The 15,887-nt window shown below is 36.6% G+C and overlaps 1 protein-coding gene across 1 annotated transcript in view; it reads left to right on the plus strand.

Moving 5' to 3' along the window:
* The window catches only part of LOC111365873 (insulin-degrading enzyme-like 1, peroxisomal), a 24,628-nt gene extending 9,126 nt beyond the window's left edge, over nucleotides 1-15,502 (plus strand). The window contains exons 7-16 of the mRNA XM_022986379.1: nucleotides 219-304; nucleotides 1,574-1,660; nucleotides 2,354-2,457; nucleotides 3,212-3,314; nucleotides 3,411-3,506; nucleotides 3,610-3,799; nucleotides 3,985-4,046; nucleotides 6,148-6,252; nucleotides 14,967-15,168; nucleotides 15,255-15,502. Of these exons, the coding sequence (XP_022842147.1) occupies nucleotides 219-304; nucleotides 1,574-1,660; nucleotides 2,354-2,457; nucleotides 3,212-3,314; nucleotides 3,411-3,506; nucleotides 3,610-3,799; nucleotides 3,985-4,046; nucleotides 6,148-6,252; nucleotides 14,967-15,168; nucleotides 15,255-15,487 (1,268 nt within the window). The 3' untranslated portion in view covers nucleotides 15,488-15,502. The remainder of the gene's footprint in view (nucleotides 1-218; nucleotides 305-1,573; nucleotides 1,661-2,353; nucleotides 2,458-3,211; nucleotides 3,315-3,410; nucleotides 3,507-3,609; nucleotides 3,800-3,984; nucleotides 4,047-6,147; nucleotides 6,253-14,966; nucleotides 15,169-15,254) is intronic.
* Nucleotides 15,503-15,887: the final 385 nt, after the last annotated feature.

Genomic DNA, 15,887 nt, shown 5'->3' on the forward strand with positions numbered 1-15,887 from the left:
GGGGTGGGTTGGTAGATGCAGAGTAGAACTATGAGTGGTTGCCTTTCCTTTCTTCTTTTTTCCTTTTCGTGTGCATTTCTTGGGATTTCAGGGGTGGGTGCCGGAATTGGAAGGATGGAAAACATGTAAATCTTGTATTGCCTTTCTTCCTGATCTGAATGTGAAAGTTGTTAGAGTTTTCACTTTCTCCTTTATTTGTTTATTAAAAAACTTTACAGAGCATTTTGAGGATATCGTGGTACTGTTATTCAAATATGTTGACCTCCTGAAGCAATCTGGTCCCTGTGAATGGATATTTAATGAGGTACCATTAGTTAATTATCTTACCACTTTATCCCTTTACGCGCGTGCGTCTGATGGCACGAAATCTCACACTACATCATTCATGTGCTTTTATCTAACTAGTTAAATAATGTAATCTACTAAAAATTGAGATCATTATGGCATGCAACTGCATATTTGCTAGAATTTCATCTGAAATCAAGGAATAGGAAATAACATCTTAAAAAGCCCAATCCAGATGAAGTCAAATACATTATCTTCAGCTCAATTATGTGTCCTACGGGTGGAACATAAAAAATTTATACATATATATAGGTTTGCACTTGTTGAGATGGGAGTTATCATCTCTAGACCTGTTAGAGATGTGGATCATCCAGTTGTTGAAGGTACTACATGCATATTCCCAGTTTGGTAATATGGAATACTCAGAATGGAAATGAGTTAGCTTTAAAACCTATTGTTTTGTTTACGCGTGGACCACCTCATTGACAGGTGTCTTCTTTCCTTTTGTGCATGGACAATCTCATTGACAAGCGTGTTTTTCACATTAGAATGCAGTCGGTCGAAATCAATTCTGTTACCTTCAAAGATAGTAATGGGCTTATCTTGAAGGGCTAAATCCTCTCCTTTTCATTTAACAAATATTTACCTGGCACATAACACTTTTAAGATGTTACTGCAGACTTACTCTAATATGTTCTTTTGCTTTCGTAAATGCCATTTATGCACTTAAATGTCATTAAGTTGATGTGTCAATATACTCAGGTCAGATATATTGTTTGGAGTCAGAGATTTTACTGGATCAAAATTAAGCATCATTCTTTTGCAAAAATCTAAATATTTCCCTGACTATTACTGATAATGAAAGTTTAAAGTGGTGGCATTAACTGGTGTTCATCCAACATGTGATAAGGAAATAATTTACTGAGGGAAAACAAACATAAAGCGCTAATTGTCGAAGATTTTTCTTTTCATTAAATGGTATAAGCATTTTAGTCAAATTCTCATTTTCTTAGATAAGCATCCATGTTGTTTAGTATCAATTTGTTTGCTGTGGAGTTACTTTTAACTAAAACGAAAGAAAGACTGTTTGCTGTCTGCAGGATTGCCGTTATTTCTATGTAAAGTTTGGTAATAGAAATAGTAGCATGTTGTGTAGTTCGATTTTAAATGCATTCTAGCGTCTATTTTTAATCACCAATGTATGAGCCAATACTTTTGCTAAGTGTTCTCTTTGGACCGTTTTCCTGAGAGTTTAAAATCTATTTCCTTTTCCAATTTGTCCATGAAGCTTTCAGCCATTTGTGAGACGGCCTTCCATTATCAAGACAAGATACGGCCTTCGGATTATGTGGTTGATGTAGCACTAAATATGCAGGTAATTTAATTAATGTCTTTGTTGCTAGAGGGAATTACTTGTCTTAAAGTACAGTAGAATACTTGAACTCTATTACGATTGAATGAAATGTGTGGTTCTCTGTTCATATTATCAGATGATTAGTTTATTTTATCTATAATGATTCGTAAAGTTTTTGTTACTACTTTACTTATCAAAAAAAAAAAAAAAAAAAAGAGGAATTTTTTGTTACTACTTTGGTGATATGCACATATGTTAATGGATAAATACCATGAAAAATGTCTAAAAATTTACAGAATAGACGATTGTACAAAATTTATTGCACAATTGCTACTTCGTGAGTTCATTGAGTTTAATGAGCCTAACAGTTACTTGATCACAAATACTCTGTTCATTTTCTGTGTAAAGCCATGCTAACATTCTAAGTAGGTCAATGATCTTCATGACTATTGACTTATAGATATTGTACGCAGTTTCCTTTGCAGATTTTTACTTTCTTGTGGAAATGAACTTTTATGATTAGATCTGCACACCCTGTATAATTGATTGTTAATTCAATCTTATTATTCTTGAATTCCTCGTTATATCGTCTTTTGACCGTCAAATTTTTCTTAATAGATTCCTTGCCGTGCCATTGAATTTATATACCAATAATCAGATATCTTTTGGTTGGCTAATAGTCGTGTCTGTAATTTCTGTAAAATCATAATTCAGTTTTATCCTCCAAAAGATTGGCTGGTGGGTTCATCTTTGCCTTCAAAGTTCAATCCAGGCATTATCGAGACAGCATTGAAAGAGCTCACTCCAAACAATGTTAGGTGAGTTGCATGTTATATTTTCAGATCCTTACACAAAAACTGTTTAAAATGTTTTTTCTGAATAGTTTAGAGTCCAATAGATGTTATTTTACACAAAAAATTATGAAAAAATGCGGACTATATTATTTTTTCTGTTCAATAAACACTTGATATGGAGGTTCAATTAGTTTATTTGGATATGAATCACTTTTGATGCATTTATCCTAGTCTAAGTAATGAAGACAAAGGATGATTGTTGATAAAAGATCCATATGATTATTTTAATTGTGGAATATAAGGCTTGCATGGAGTTATATTAGACACTAAGAGCTTGTTTGGGATTGATTTTTTGAAGAACATTTTTTGACAAAATCATTTCAACCACACATTTTATAGCACCAATAACTTTTCCCTACATTTTAACTACATTCCCCAAAAATATCTTTTTTTCACTTGTAAAAATCTCTCCAAAACAAGCTCTAAGTTGGTTGCCCTGCAAGTCGCAGTATATAAATTTTCACCTTGCCTGCCTTTTATTTTCTAGTTCTTACAATTCTTACAATAATTATGTCTGAATACCACTTCTAGATTGAACTCTCTAGCCTTTCCTTTTATATTCCTTTTCTTGGTTACGAGTTTATGTAGAAATACATTTTGAATGCTGCAATCATTTGAAGATGCCTGGTAGTATTGTCCTACTTTTGACCTCCCTTCCTCATGGATTAGCTATCTGAAGATTTATTCATTAGCTTTATGTAATATATATTTTCAACAGAATATTTTGGGAATCAACAAAGTTTGAAGGACTGACGGACTTGACAGAACCCTGGTATGGAACTGCATATTCTGTAGAGAAACTAACTGGTTCCACAATTGAGGTCTGTTGCTTGTCTATTTCGTGATGTTTCTCTTGTGGATTATATTTATGAAGTCAAACGATTCACTTGGTTGCTAAAATGTTTACTGGCTTGCAGCAATGGATGGAGAGGGCACTTAATGAACATCTACATCTGCCTACTCCTAATGTGTTCATTCCCACTGACTTTTCTCTTAAGAATGTCTCTGATAAAGTAAATCAACATTATAATTTACTCAAATGCAGTTTTGAATTCAATAGCTTCACATACATAGGATGAATGCTTTAGCTATCTAATATTTTTACCCTTGAATCAGATGGAACTTCCATGTTTGTTGAGAAAATCACCATATTCAAGGTTGTGGTACAAGCCAGATACAGCATTTTCTACTCCCAAGGCATATGTTAAGATAGATTTCAATTGTCCCTTTACTGGAAGTTCACCCGAATCTGAAGTGATTACAGAAATTTTTACGCGTTTGTTGATGGACTACTTAAATGAATATGGTGAGGCCCTGAGAGTGATTGGAAAGTATGCTCTATGACTATTAAAGTGTTTTGAAGAGATTTTTTAGTGATTCCCAAGTATGATGGATCAAGTTACTGCATCATGCATTCATTATCTCGCCTTGACATTTTTCCCTCGCATAAGTTCTTAAAGAAATCCTTTTTACTTTTCTGGCATGTTTCAGCTTACGACGCACAGGTTGCTGGTCTTTATTATGGAGTTAACAACACTGACTATGGTTTTCAGGTTTATATTTTCTCTCTTTCTATGTATGTGTATTAGTTTGGGCCAATGTGCTTATATGATTTTTAATTATCTTTTATAGATTATATCGTACATTTTCCTTGAGTTTGCTGCACTATATTGAGCATTTTTCAAAGATGGTACTTTCTCAATAACTTGTCATACTTTGTGAAGGTATTAACTACCTTAAGAAGTGCTAATATTTCTGGGCATTAATGAGTGTTTGAAATTATAGATAGAAGCGGAGAAGAGAGAGTTTCGGGTGTTGGAATTTAGATGCTAGATAATTACAGAATACCAACTCTCATCTCTGTTCAGTGCTCCCTTTCATATCATTTGTATGTGATACAGCGCTCAAAACTCAATCAAATATTGTATTTATCATGTTTGGGTATTCATTTTATCCAGTTGTGAGAGAGATTAAAGCCAAAGGCTCAGTGATGGTCAAAATTAACCCTGTAACAGGTGAAACATTTGAAAACAATATATAGATTCCCTGCGAATATGTTCACCGTGTGAATTGATTGAATTCTGACAAGAACTATTTTGAATTTGTCTGTTGCCAAATGGTGCAATTGTGCAAAAACATTGGACATTTTACTTTTTGGGGTGATGGGGCCGTCGACACATTCCATAGCAATTCTGATTAAGGAACCCAAATGTCTTGCTCTTCTACTCTTCTGGTTCATAAATTCAAAACAGAACTTGGAATTACGTATATTCAGGATTGTTCTCATACGGATATTATGTACAACCTTTAACTTGGGATTTTTTGCAGTCAACTTAGAGTTGATTCCAGCCTCCAAAGGACCAAATTTAGTTGATTTGCAGCTCACTGCTATCTGTAGCCTTACCAACATTTCCGCTAGAGTTCATCTTTGTGTGACCAACACGTGCACACAACAAATCCCAAGTCAATTTCTTAACCCAACCGTTCCTTTCCTCCGTGGTATGAGACCTGCCTTCTATTACTACTGGGCTCCCTTGTTACAATCTCTCTTGCATTTCCTTAGTTCTCTCTGCAACTACTGTAGATGCAAATATCCTATCCTCTTCAAATTTTTAACCTGTGTTTGAAAGGTAGTCAAGTGACAGTAGTTAGTACTCTCTTGGATGAAGATTGACACTTCTCTTATTGGTACATCTGGAGTTTAAAAATGTTTGGTCAAGAATCAGCATATTGTACATAACTTACAGATGATGTCTAGAATGATTTAAACTACTGTAGATGCAAATATCCTATCCTCTTCAAATTTTTAACCTGTGTTTGAAAGGTAGTCAAGTGACAGTAGTTAGTACTCTCTTGGATGAAGATTGACACTTCTCTTATTGGTACATCTGGAGTTTAAAAATGTTTGGTCAAGAATCAGCATATTGTACATAACTTACAGATGATGTCTAGAATGATTTAATGGTGTATTAGTTGAGAAGTGTAGATGGTCTGGATGATTATTTGTAAGATCAATAAAATTATGTTATTTCAGAGCCAGGTTTATACCCAGTGAATTTTTATCTAGTCTTTCTGGTCATCATTAAAAAAGTATAAGCGAGGACCAACTTTGCGTCTTTCGAAAATTCTGTCTGATTATTTTTCTGTTGCAAGGTTTATGAATACTCGTATGATTTTATGTGTCTCAGATGGTATGAATGCTTCTTATCATGTGAGAATTACGGGGATTTGTACCCGCATATCTATTATGTTCAATATTTGCTGTGTTGGATCTTCTAGTAGATGTTGTAATGAACCAAACGAACTAAATAATGAGAAGAGGGTACTTGTGGCCAGCATCTCAAAATTATTGAAAATAAAGCTAGTTTATCATCGTTAATCTCAAGTTTAAAATTTCAGCATCCTTTTATGTTTTTGTTGCAGAATTTTCAAACATCATGTAGTCAGACACGACTATTGTGATTTAGTTTACTCTATTATACAAGTCACAAATTCAAACCAGAATCAGCCACCTATCTCAATTCAGTTTATGTAGTTTTCTCACCTCTTTGAGTTTCCTGAGCACTTCTACTGTAATTTTTTTTTTTTAAAATTACCTGTTGTCCTGATTGATTAGATGTTCATTTCTTTTACATCATGTTATTCCTCTTTCAGGTCACTGTACTTGGATACAATCACAAATTGAAGATCTTACTGGAGACCGTAATTGAAAGAATTGCAAATTTCGAAGTAAAACCTGACAGGTTTTCTGTTATCAAGGTAAGGTTGAACTCTTATCATAATGATATTTTGAAATATATATCAAGTTTTACGACCAGACAGTTAATGAGGTCTAATACTGTGCATCCTTTAATTTTTCAGTTTGATCATGATAGGCATGAATTAACTGCCATGCACATTGGTTCCACTGTATTTGTTTCTGCATCAAATTGTAATCATTTGTGTGAGGATGTAAAACTTCTTGACAATAACTATCTATAATTTCCTGGTTGTTGTCAACGTTTGTGGCATAGTTTCATGATGAATTGAATAATGTTCGATCAATGAAATCTTTACAGTTTCATAGAGTTTTTTAAGACGAGAATTTTCATTTTTGCCCATTTTATGTTAATCACGTCAGGTAAAGCAACTTGGAATATCCCCCTTGCAGGAAGCAAATGAACCTTATATTGTGTGCTCTGGAAAATGGCATTTTGATAATTTAGAAAATCCTTGTCCTTTGGACAATTTGTTGTCTTGTTTTTGAGCTCAACAACTTATTTCTAGTTTCTAACAGTTGAAAGATTCTAAAATACCTCTAATTATATTTTTAATTACTAAACTGAATGAACTATTCTTATCTTGTTAATAAGTAAGGGCGTAACCATGCATTCATTCAAAAATTCACTCGAATTGCACAAGTGAATAATTTTATTTCAAGGAAGCATCCTACGATTGCATTCCCTATTAGAAATTGACAGCAGACAACATATCACGCACATTATGCACATGATCATATTGTAAATATAGAACAGTGATGTAATTAGGCGATTTGATAGGAATATTTTGGCTGTAATTTGGGACGGTAATTAGGGACAAAGTTCCTATTTAACGAGGAGAAACTCTTAATTGCGAGGTATTCAGACAAATCTAACATGGTATTAGAGCCACCTCCGATACTGCTATTTTCTTAAGATTTCTAGATGTTGCAAGAATCTGGTCAGAAATCATACCAATTCATTTTTCTTATTCTGGCTCCCTTTTCCTTTTAACCCACCACGAGTAACAGTGTCACAACCTTCGAATATTGGTGGGTTCGCATCTTCTTTTGGAGACGAGTTCATCAGTTGACAGCGTAGACGACGCGCAATCAGGAGACAACGACAAAAAGTCGGAAATTTCTTCTGTGGGTACCGAATTTGTAGAGGCGACGACCGGCAGACCCTTTCTTCCCGACTGTTTTCTTCGGTGACGGAGGCATCACGATCTGCAGGTTTATCTGGGCTGCAGTTATAATTATGTGGTTGATAATTTAGGCTGATACATTCATTTTGGGCCGGTATTAGATGATTTTAATTGGGCCATTATTTTTTGTATTTCTATTACATTTTGGGCTGCTGACATTTAATATTGTTGCCTAGGCTATAATTTATTCTTTTGGGCTATTGTTGGGCCACTGTTTGGACTACAGTAAACATATTAACATTGTTGATTGATTAGAGGAAGTGTGTTGGACTGCTACATTTGTGATGTTGACAGAAAATATTCTTGTTCGTTTTAATGTAAAAAATTATTCCACATGGAAGTTTCAGCTCAAGATGTTTATAAAAGGTAAAAAACTTTGGAGACATTTGGATGGGTCATCTACGATCCCCGAAGACGAAAAAGGGAAAGAACAATGGGAAAGTGCAGATACTCCCATTGTCTCATGGACTTTGGAATCAATTGAATCTCATATGATATCCAATCTCCGTTCATTCACTGCAGCTAAGGATATGTGGGATTATCTTGGATGTGTTTACAATCAAGTAAACTCTGCAAGGAAGTTCCAATTGGAATTAGAAATTGCACAATACACTCAAGGTAATCTTCAAATTGATCGGTTTTATGCCAGTTTTCTTAATCTATGGAGTGAATACTCCGGCATAATTCATTCCAAGGCTCCCAAAGAAGCACTACAGGAAATTCAAGCAGAAAATCAAATGGACCAATTTCTTATGAAGCTCCGACCGGAATTCGAAACTGTTAGGGCTAGTTTACTCAACTGCAATCCTGTTCCATCATTGGATATCTGCTTGGGAGAATTATTACGTGAAGAACAGCGCCTCACCACTCAACTTGGAATGGGACAAATGATTGTGTCCTCTGAGGTTATCAATGTGGCCTATGATGCTCAGGGAAGAGGAAAATCTAAATATCAGCCGCAATGCTACAAGTGCAAGGAGTTTGGACATATTGCCAAACATTGTAACGGGACATTCTGTAATTACTGCAAGGAGGGACACATCATTAAGGATTGTCGCATACGACCTCAGAATCGCCAGGCTCAGGATTTTCAAGCTAATGTTCAGTCTACCTCATCTGGTGATCAAACCTCAAAAAGTAACTCTTCTACTCTTACGCCCGAGATGATACAACAAATGAATCAAATGATTATATCTGCCTTCTCTGCTTTGGGACCACCAGGTAAGAAAAATTTACTCTCCTCTCCTTGGTTGGTTGATTCCGTTGCTTCAAATCATATGACTGGGAATATGGATAACTTGCATGATGTTAAAAAGTATGAGGGAAAGCAACACATAAAAATAGCCAATGGTAGTACGCTACCAATTATTGCAGTTGGAAATTTGGGACCTTCATTTAACAATGTGTTTGTATCTCCTGATTTATCTACAAGTTTGATTTCTTTTGGACAATTAGTGGATAACAATTGTGATGTTCATTTTGGTTGTGATGGTTGTCTTGTATAGGATCAAGCATCAGGGAAAGTGATCTAGAGGGGGGCCTAAAGTGGGATGTCTGTTTTCGCTCCAATTTTCCATTCCTAGTACTCTCTCTTTAGCTCATACCGCCATAATTGAGAACTCTAATGTCTAGCATAAGAAATTGGGACATCCCAATTCTACTGTTTTGACTTATCTAGTGAAACAAGGTTATTTGGGTAATAAAGATTCTATTCATATATCTCCTTATTGTACTACATGTAAACTCAGTAAGAGCAAAGTTCCACCTTTCCTTGATCATGGTAGTCGTGCTTCTAGTTGTTTTGATATTATTCATACTGATGTTTGGGGTGTCAGTCCTATTATTTCACATGCTCAATACAAGTATTTTGTGACATTCATTGATGACTATAGTCGTTTTATTTGGGTATATTTTCTCCGTTCCAAAGTCGAAGTCTTCTCAATATTTCAGACTTTTGTTGCTTATGTTGAGACCCAGTTTTCCACTAATATTAAAATTTTACGTTCCGACTCTGGGGGGAATATATGTCTAAAGATTTTCAGGACTATCTCAAAATAAAGGAAATCCTTCCTCAACGCTCTTGTCCATATACTCCCCAACAGAATGGTGTCGTAGAACGTAAAAATCGACACATCCTAGACATTGTTCGTACCTTACTGATTGAATCCTGTACCATTTAAGTTTTGGGTAGAGGCTTTATCTACAGCTATATACTTGATTAATAGATTGCCTTCCCGCACTTTGGATTATGACTCTCCGTACTCTCGCTTGTTTGGTAATGCTCTTGACTATCATTTTTTACATACTTTTGGTTGTGGCTGCTTTGTTCATTTACCACCCACTGAACGTCACAAGCTTGCAGCTCAAGCAGCTAAGTGTTTTTTCATGGGATATTACTCATAAGGGGTTTGTGTGTTATGATGCGGACACTAATAAGCTACGCATTTCTCGGAATGTGGTTTTCTTTGAAAATCAATATTTCTTCCGGACTTGTGTCACTCCTGATTGTGCTTCTGTCATTCTTCCTGCTTTTGATGCTATGTCTTGTTTTATTGAATGCTTTAAACCAGGAATTGTATATTAGAGACGTCCCCCACTGCCTCTTTCGCCTTATCTCGAACCGAAGTTTGATCTTGAACCTGAGCCTCGTCCTTCGAAGCTTGAACTTCAACGCTCCAATCGTGTCACTCGTCTTCCAGATAAGTATGGTTTTTCACATATTGCACTCCAAGCTACAATCAACACTACTTCCGTACTCTGGCTTGTTTGGTAATGTTCCTGACTATCATTTTTTACGTACTTTTGGTTGTATCTGCCTTGTTCATTTACCACACTGAACGTCACAAGCTTGCAGCTCAAGCAGCTAAGTGTGTTTTCATGGGATATAGTCCTACTCATAAGGGGTTTGTGTGTTATGATGCGGACACTAATAAGCTACGCATTTCTCGGAATGTGGTTTTCTTTGAAAATCAATATTTCTTCCGGACCCGTGTCACTCCTGATTCTGCTTCTGTCATTCTTCCTGCTTTTGATGCTATGTCTTGTTTTATTGAATGCTTTAAACCAGGAATTGTATATTAGAGACGTTCCCCACTGCCTCTTTCGCCTTATCTCGAATCGAAGTCAGATCTTGAACCTGAGCCTCGTCCTTCGGAGCTTGAACTTCAACACTCCAATTGTGTCACTCGTCCTCCAGATAAGTATGGTTTTTCACATACTGCACTCCAAGCTACAATTGACACTACTTTTGTCCCCAAATCTTACTCTCACGCTTCTAGTCAAGCCTACTAGAGGCAAGCTATGCATGAAGAATTTCAAGCTCTCCAAGACAATCATACTTGAAACATTGTACCCTGTCCAAATGGGGCAAAAGTTATTGGATGCAAATGGGTTTACACAAAGAAGCTATGCGCTGATGGTTCCATCGAACGATACAAGGCACGCTTGGTGGCACTTGGCAACAGACAAGAGTATGGCATTGACTTTGAGGAGACATTTGCACCAGTGGCTAAGATAACTATAGTACGCACTATCATTACCATTGCTGCATCCCAAGAATGGTCACTTCGACAAATGTATGTTAAGAATGCTTTTCTATACGGAGAATTGAAAGAAGAAGTGTACATGACTCCTCCTCCTGGCCTGTTCACTCACTCATCCTTTGAAGTGATCATCATATGGTTTAAAGCAAGCACCGTGGGCATGGTTTTATAAATTTCGCACTACTCTCCTTGATTTCAATTTCATCCAAAGTCAATATGATTCATCTCTCTTCCTTAGAAAGACTGATATTGGCATTGTGGTTCTTCTAGTGTATGTGGATGATATTGTCATTACAGGTGCTGATTGACAGTTAATTGGGGAAATGCAGCAACATCTTCGAACTTCCTTTCACATGAAAGATCTTGGTACATTGTAGTATTTTCTTGGCCTTGAAGTACATTCCACTTCTAAAGGCACACTGTTACATCAATACAAATATACTCAGATATAATTACTTTTGCTGGACTTGGGTTAGGCAACTCGGTTCTCACACCTATGGAGGTCAATCTAAAGCTTCGCTAGGCAAAAGATCTTTTAGCAGACCCTTTGCTATATCAACAGTTGGTGGGAAGTTTGAACTATTTGACGATAACAAGGTCTGATATCTCTTTTGTTTCCACCTTTCCTTGATCATGGTAGTCGTGCTTCTAGTTGTTTTGATATTATTCATACTGATGTTTGGGGTGTCAGTCCTATTATTTCACATGCTCAATACAAGTATTTTGTGACATTCATTGATGACTATAGTCGTTTTATTTGAGTATATTTTCTCCGTTCCAAAGTCGAAGTCTTCTCAATATTTCAGACTTTTGTTGCTTATGTTGAGACCTAGTTTTCCACTAATATTAAAATTTTACGTTCCGACTCTGGGAGGAATATATGTCTAAAGATTTTCAGGACTATCTCAAAATAAAGGAAATCCTTCCTCAACGCTCTTGTCCATATACTCCCCAACAGAATGGTGTCGTAGAACGTAAAAATCGACACATCCTAGACATTGTTCGTACCTTACTGATTGAATCCTGTACCATTTAAGTTTTGGGTAGAGGCTTTATCTACAGCTATATACTTGATTAATAGATTGCCTTCCCGCACTTTGGATTATGACTCTCCGTACTCTCGCTTGTTTGGTAATGCTCCTGACTATCATTTTTTACATACTTTTGGTTGTGGCTGCTTTGTTCATTTACCACCCACTGAACGTCACAAGCTTGCAGCTCAAGCAGCTAAGTGTTTTTTCATGGGATATTACTCATAAGGGGTTTGTGTGTTATGATGCGGACACTAATAAGCTACGCATTTCTCGGAATGTGGTTTTCTTTGAAAATCAATATTTCTTCCGGACTTGTGTCACTCCTGATTGTGCTTCTGTCATTCTTCCTGCTTTTGATGCTATGTCTTGTTTTATTGAATGCTTTAAACTAGGAATTGTATATTAGAGACGTCCCCCACTGCCTCTTTCGCCTTATCTCGAACCGAAGTTTGATCTTGAACCTGAGCCTCGTCCTTCGAAGCTTGAACTTCAACGCTCCAATCGTGTCACTCGTCTTCCAGATAAGTATGGTTTTTCACATATTGCACTCCAAGCTACAATCAACACTACTTCCGTACTCTGGCTTGTTTGGTAATGTTCCTGACTATCATTTTTTACGTACTTTTGGTTGTATCTGCCTTGTTCATTTACCACACTGAACGTCACAAGCTTGCAGCTCAAGCAGCTAAGTGTGTTTTCATGGGATATAGTCCTACTCATAAGGGGTTTGTGTGTTATGATGCGGACACTAATAAGCTACGCATTTCTCGGAATGTGGTTTTCTTTGAAAATCAATATTTCTTCCGGACCCGTGTCACTCCTGATTCTGCTTCTGTCATTCTTCCTGCTTTTGATGCTATGTCTTGTTTTATTGAATGCTTTAAACCAGGAATTGTATATTAGAGACGTTCCCCACTGCCTCTTTCGCCTTATCTCGAATCGAAGTCAGATCTTGAACCTGAGCCTCGTCCTTCGGAGCTTGAACTTCAACACTCCAATTGTGTCACTCGTCCTCCAGATAAGTATGGTTTTTCACATACTGCACTCCAAGCTACAATTGACACTACTTTTGTCCCCAAATCTTACTCTCACGCTTCTAGTCAAGCCTACTAGAGGCAAGCTATGCATGAAGAATTTCAAGCTCTCCAAGACAATCATACTTGAAACATTGTACCCTGTCCAAATGGGGCAAAAGTTATTGGATGCAAATGGGTTTACACAAAGAAGCTATGCGCTGATGGTTCCATCGAACGATACAAGGCACGCTTGGTGGCACTTGGCAACAGACAAGAGTATGGCATTGACTTTGAGGAGACATTTGCACCAGTGGCTAAGATAACTATAGTACGCACTATCATTACCATTGCTGCATCCCAAGAATGGTCACTTCGACAAATGTATGTTAAGAATGCTTTTCTATACGGAGAATTGAAAGAAGAAGTGTACATGACTCCTCCTCCTGGCCTGTTCACTCACTCATCCTTTGAAGTGATCATCATATGGTTTAAAGCAAGCACCGTGGGCATGGTTTTATAAATTTCGCACTACTCTCCTTGATTTCAATTTCATCCAAAGTCAATATGATTCATCTCTCTTCCTTAGAAAGACTGATATTGGCATTGTGGTTCTTCTAGTGTATGTGGATGATATTGTCATTACAGGTGCTGATTGACAGTTAATTGGGGAAATGCAGCAACATCTTCGAACTTCCTTTCACATGAAAGATCTTGGTACATTGTAGTATTTTCTTGGCCTTGAAGTACATTCCACTTCTAAAGGCACACTGTTACATCAATACAAATATACTCAGATATAATTACTTTTGCTGGACTTGGGTCAGGCAACTCGGTTCTCACACCTATGGAGGTCAATCTAAAGCTTCGCTAGGCAAAAGATCTTTTAGCAGACCCTTTGCTATATCAACAGTTGGTGGGAAGTTTGAACTATTTGACGATAACAAGGTCTGATATCTCTTTTGCAGTCCAGCACGTTAGCCAGTTTATGCAGGCTCCTAGACATTCCATCTGGCCGCTGTGTGACGTATCATTCGTTATCTAAAGGATACATCTGGTCGAGATTTATTCTTTCCTATTGGGAATTCTCTACGGTTGATTGGTTTTACTGATGCTTATTGGGCTGGTTGCGCTGATACTCGACGGTCAATTACTGGTTGGTGCATGTTTCTTGGAAATACACTTATCTCATGGAAGAGTAAAAAGCAAGATCGTGTTCCAAAGTCTTAAACTGAGTCTGAATATCGGGCTATGTCCTCCGCTTGCTCTGAGATTGTATGGCTTCGGGGCTTACTAGGTGAACTTGGTTTTCCTCAGCTTACTCCTACTCCACTTCATGCTGACAACACAAGTGATGTTCAGATTGGTGCTAATATGATATTTCATGAGCGAACCAATCACATTGAGGTTGATTGTCACTCCATACGAGAAGCATTTGACCAATAAGTGATTACACTTCCTCACGTTTCTACAGATCTTCACACATCTGATATATTTACCAAGGCTCTCGAACGTCTTCGACATCAATTTATGGTTGACAAATTGATGCTTTTTGATCGACAGCATCAATTTGAGGGGGGATGACAGTAAACAGCATATCACGCACATTATGCACATGATTATATTGTAAATATAGAATAGTGATGTAAATAGGATATTTGATAGAAATATTTTTTGGCTGCAATTTGGGACGATAATTAGGGACAAAGTTCCTATTTAATGAGGAGAAACTCTCAATTGAGAGGTATTCAGACAAATCTAGGTGTTTTGTGATGTAGGTTGAACTTTTTGGAAAATATATATTAGTTTTTGCAGTCGGTGTGATCATTTATTTTATATGCATTCACCAAATTAGAAGTTCTCTTCTGAAATTGTTTTCAATCAAAAAAGATAATTGTCTTTTTTTTTTTTTTTTCACATTTTGTTTTGCCATCAAATAGGAACTGGTCACAAAGGAATATCAGAACGTGAAGTTCCAACAGCCATATCAGCAAGCTATGTACTACTGCTCGTTAATACTACAAGATCAAACATGGCCCTGGTATGATGAACTTGAAGTTCTTCCACATCTAGAAGCTGATAATCTTGTTAAATTTTATCCCCTGATGCTATCAAGGACCTTTCTGGAATGCTATATAGCAGGTTCTCATTTAGCTCTTTCTTTGCTAGAGTTATTTCAACTGTGTCTTCTTGATTGTCTATTCATCATTTCTACCTTACTTATTTAGGAAACATCGAACCAAATGAAGCAGAGTCAATGATCCAGCATATTGAAGATAACTTTTTCAAGAGTCCTCGTCCTATCTCTCAGGCTTTATTTCCATCTCAGCACTTGACAAAGAGAGTTGTTAATCTTGAAAGGGGCATACATTACTTTTACAGTGCTGAGGGCCTAAATCCAAGTGACGAAAATTCTGCCCTTATCCATTACATTCAGGTATGGCATAAAATTGAAGGTTAATATAATAGGAAGAAATGTAGTAGAATTTTCTTAAAACTATTTTCCATATTTTTTACACTGGACAGACTGATTTTTAGCTTGTTTATATAATATCGTTAGCTATTAATTCACATACCTCAGCGTTTAAAGTTATTTTTTGTTTGCATGAGCAGATATTTTGTGATACTCACACATATTCTACTTGAAATTTTGTATCCTAAGTAATGGTTGAATCCTTTCTATGTTCTAGCTGGCAGGGAGGTTACGATATAGGTTTTAAGCATATGGTTGTTTTGATAGAAAGAAATTACCGGATGGTATGAACTTTTCAGGGGTATAAACACTTTGTCCCGTGCTCTACATCATTAAGTACAACCACCTTTTATGAATGTGTTTGGGTTTTTCAAGATTATTTCTCTGT

The sequence above is a fragment of the Olea europaea genome, chromosome 17 (assembly GCF_002742605.1).
Source record: "Olea europaea var. sylvestris chromosome 17, O_europaea_v1, whole genome shotgun sequence".
In the NCBI taxonomy this organism is placed as follows: domain Eukaryota; kingdom Viridiplantae; phylum Streptophyta; class Magnoliopsida; order Lamiales; family Oleaceae; genus Olea; species Olea europaea.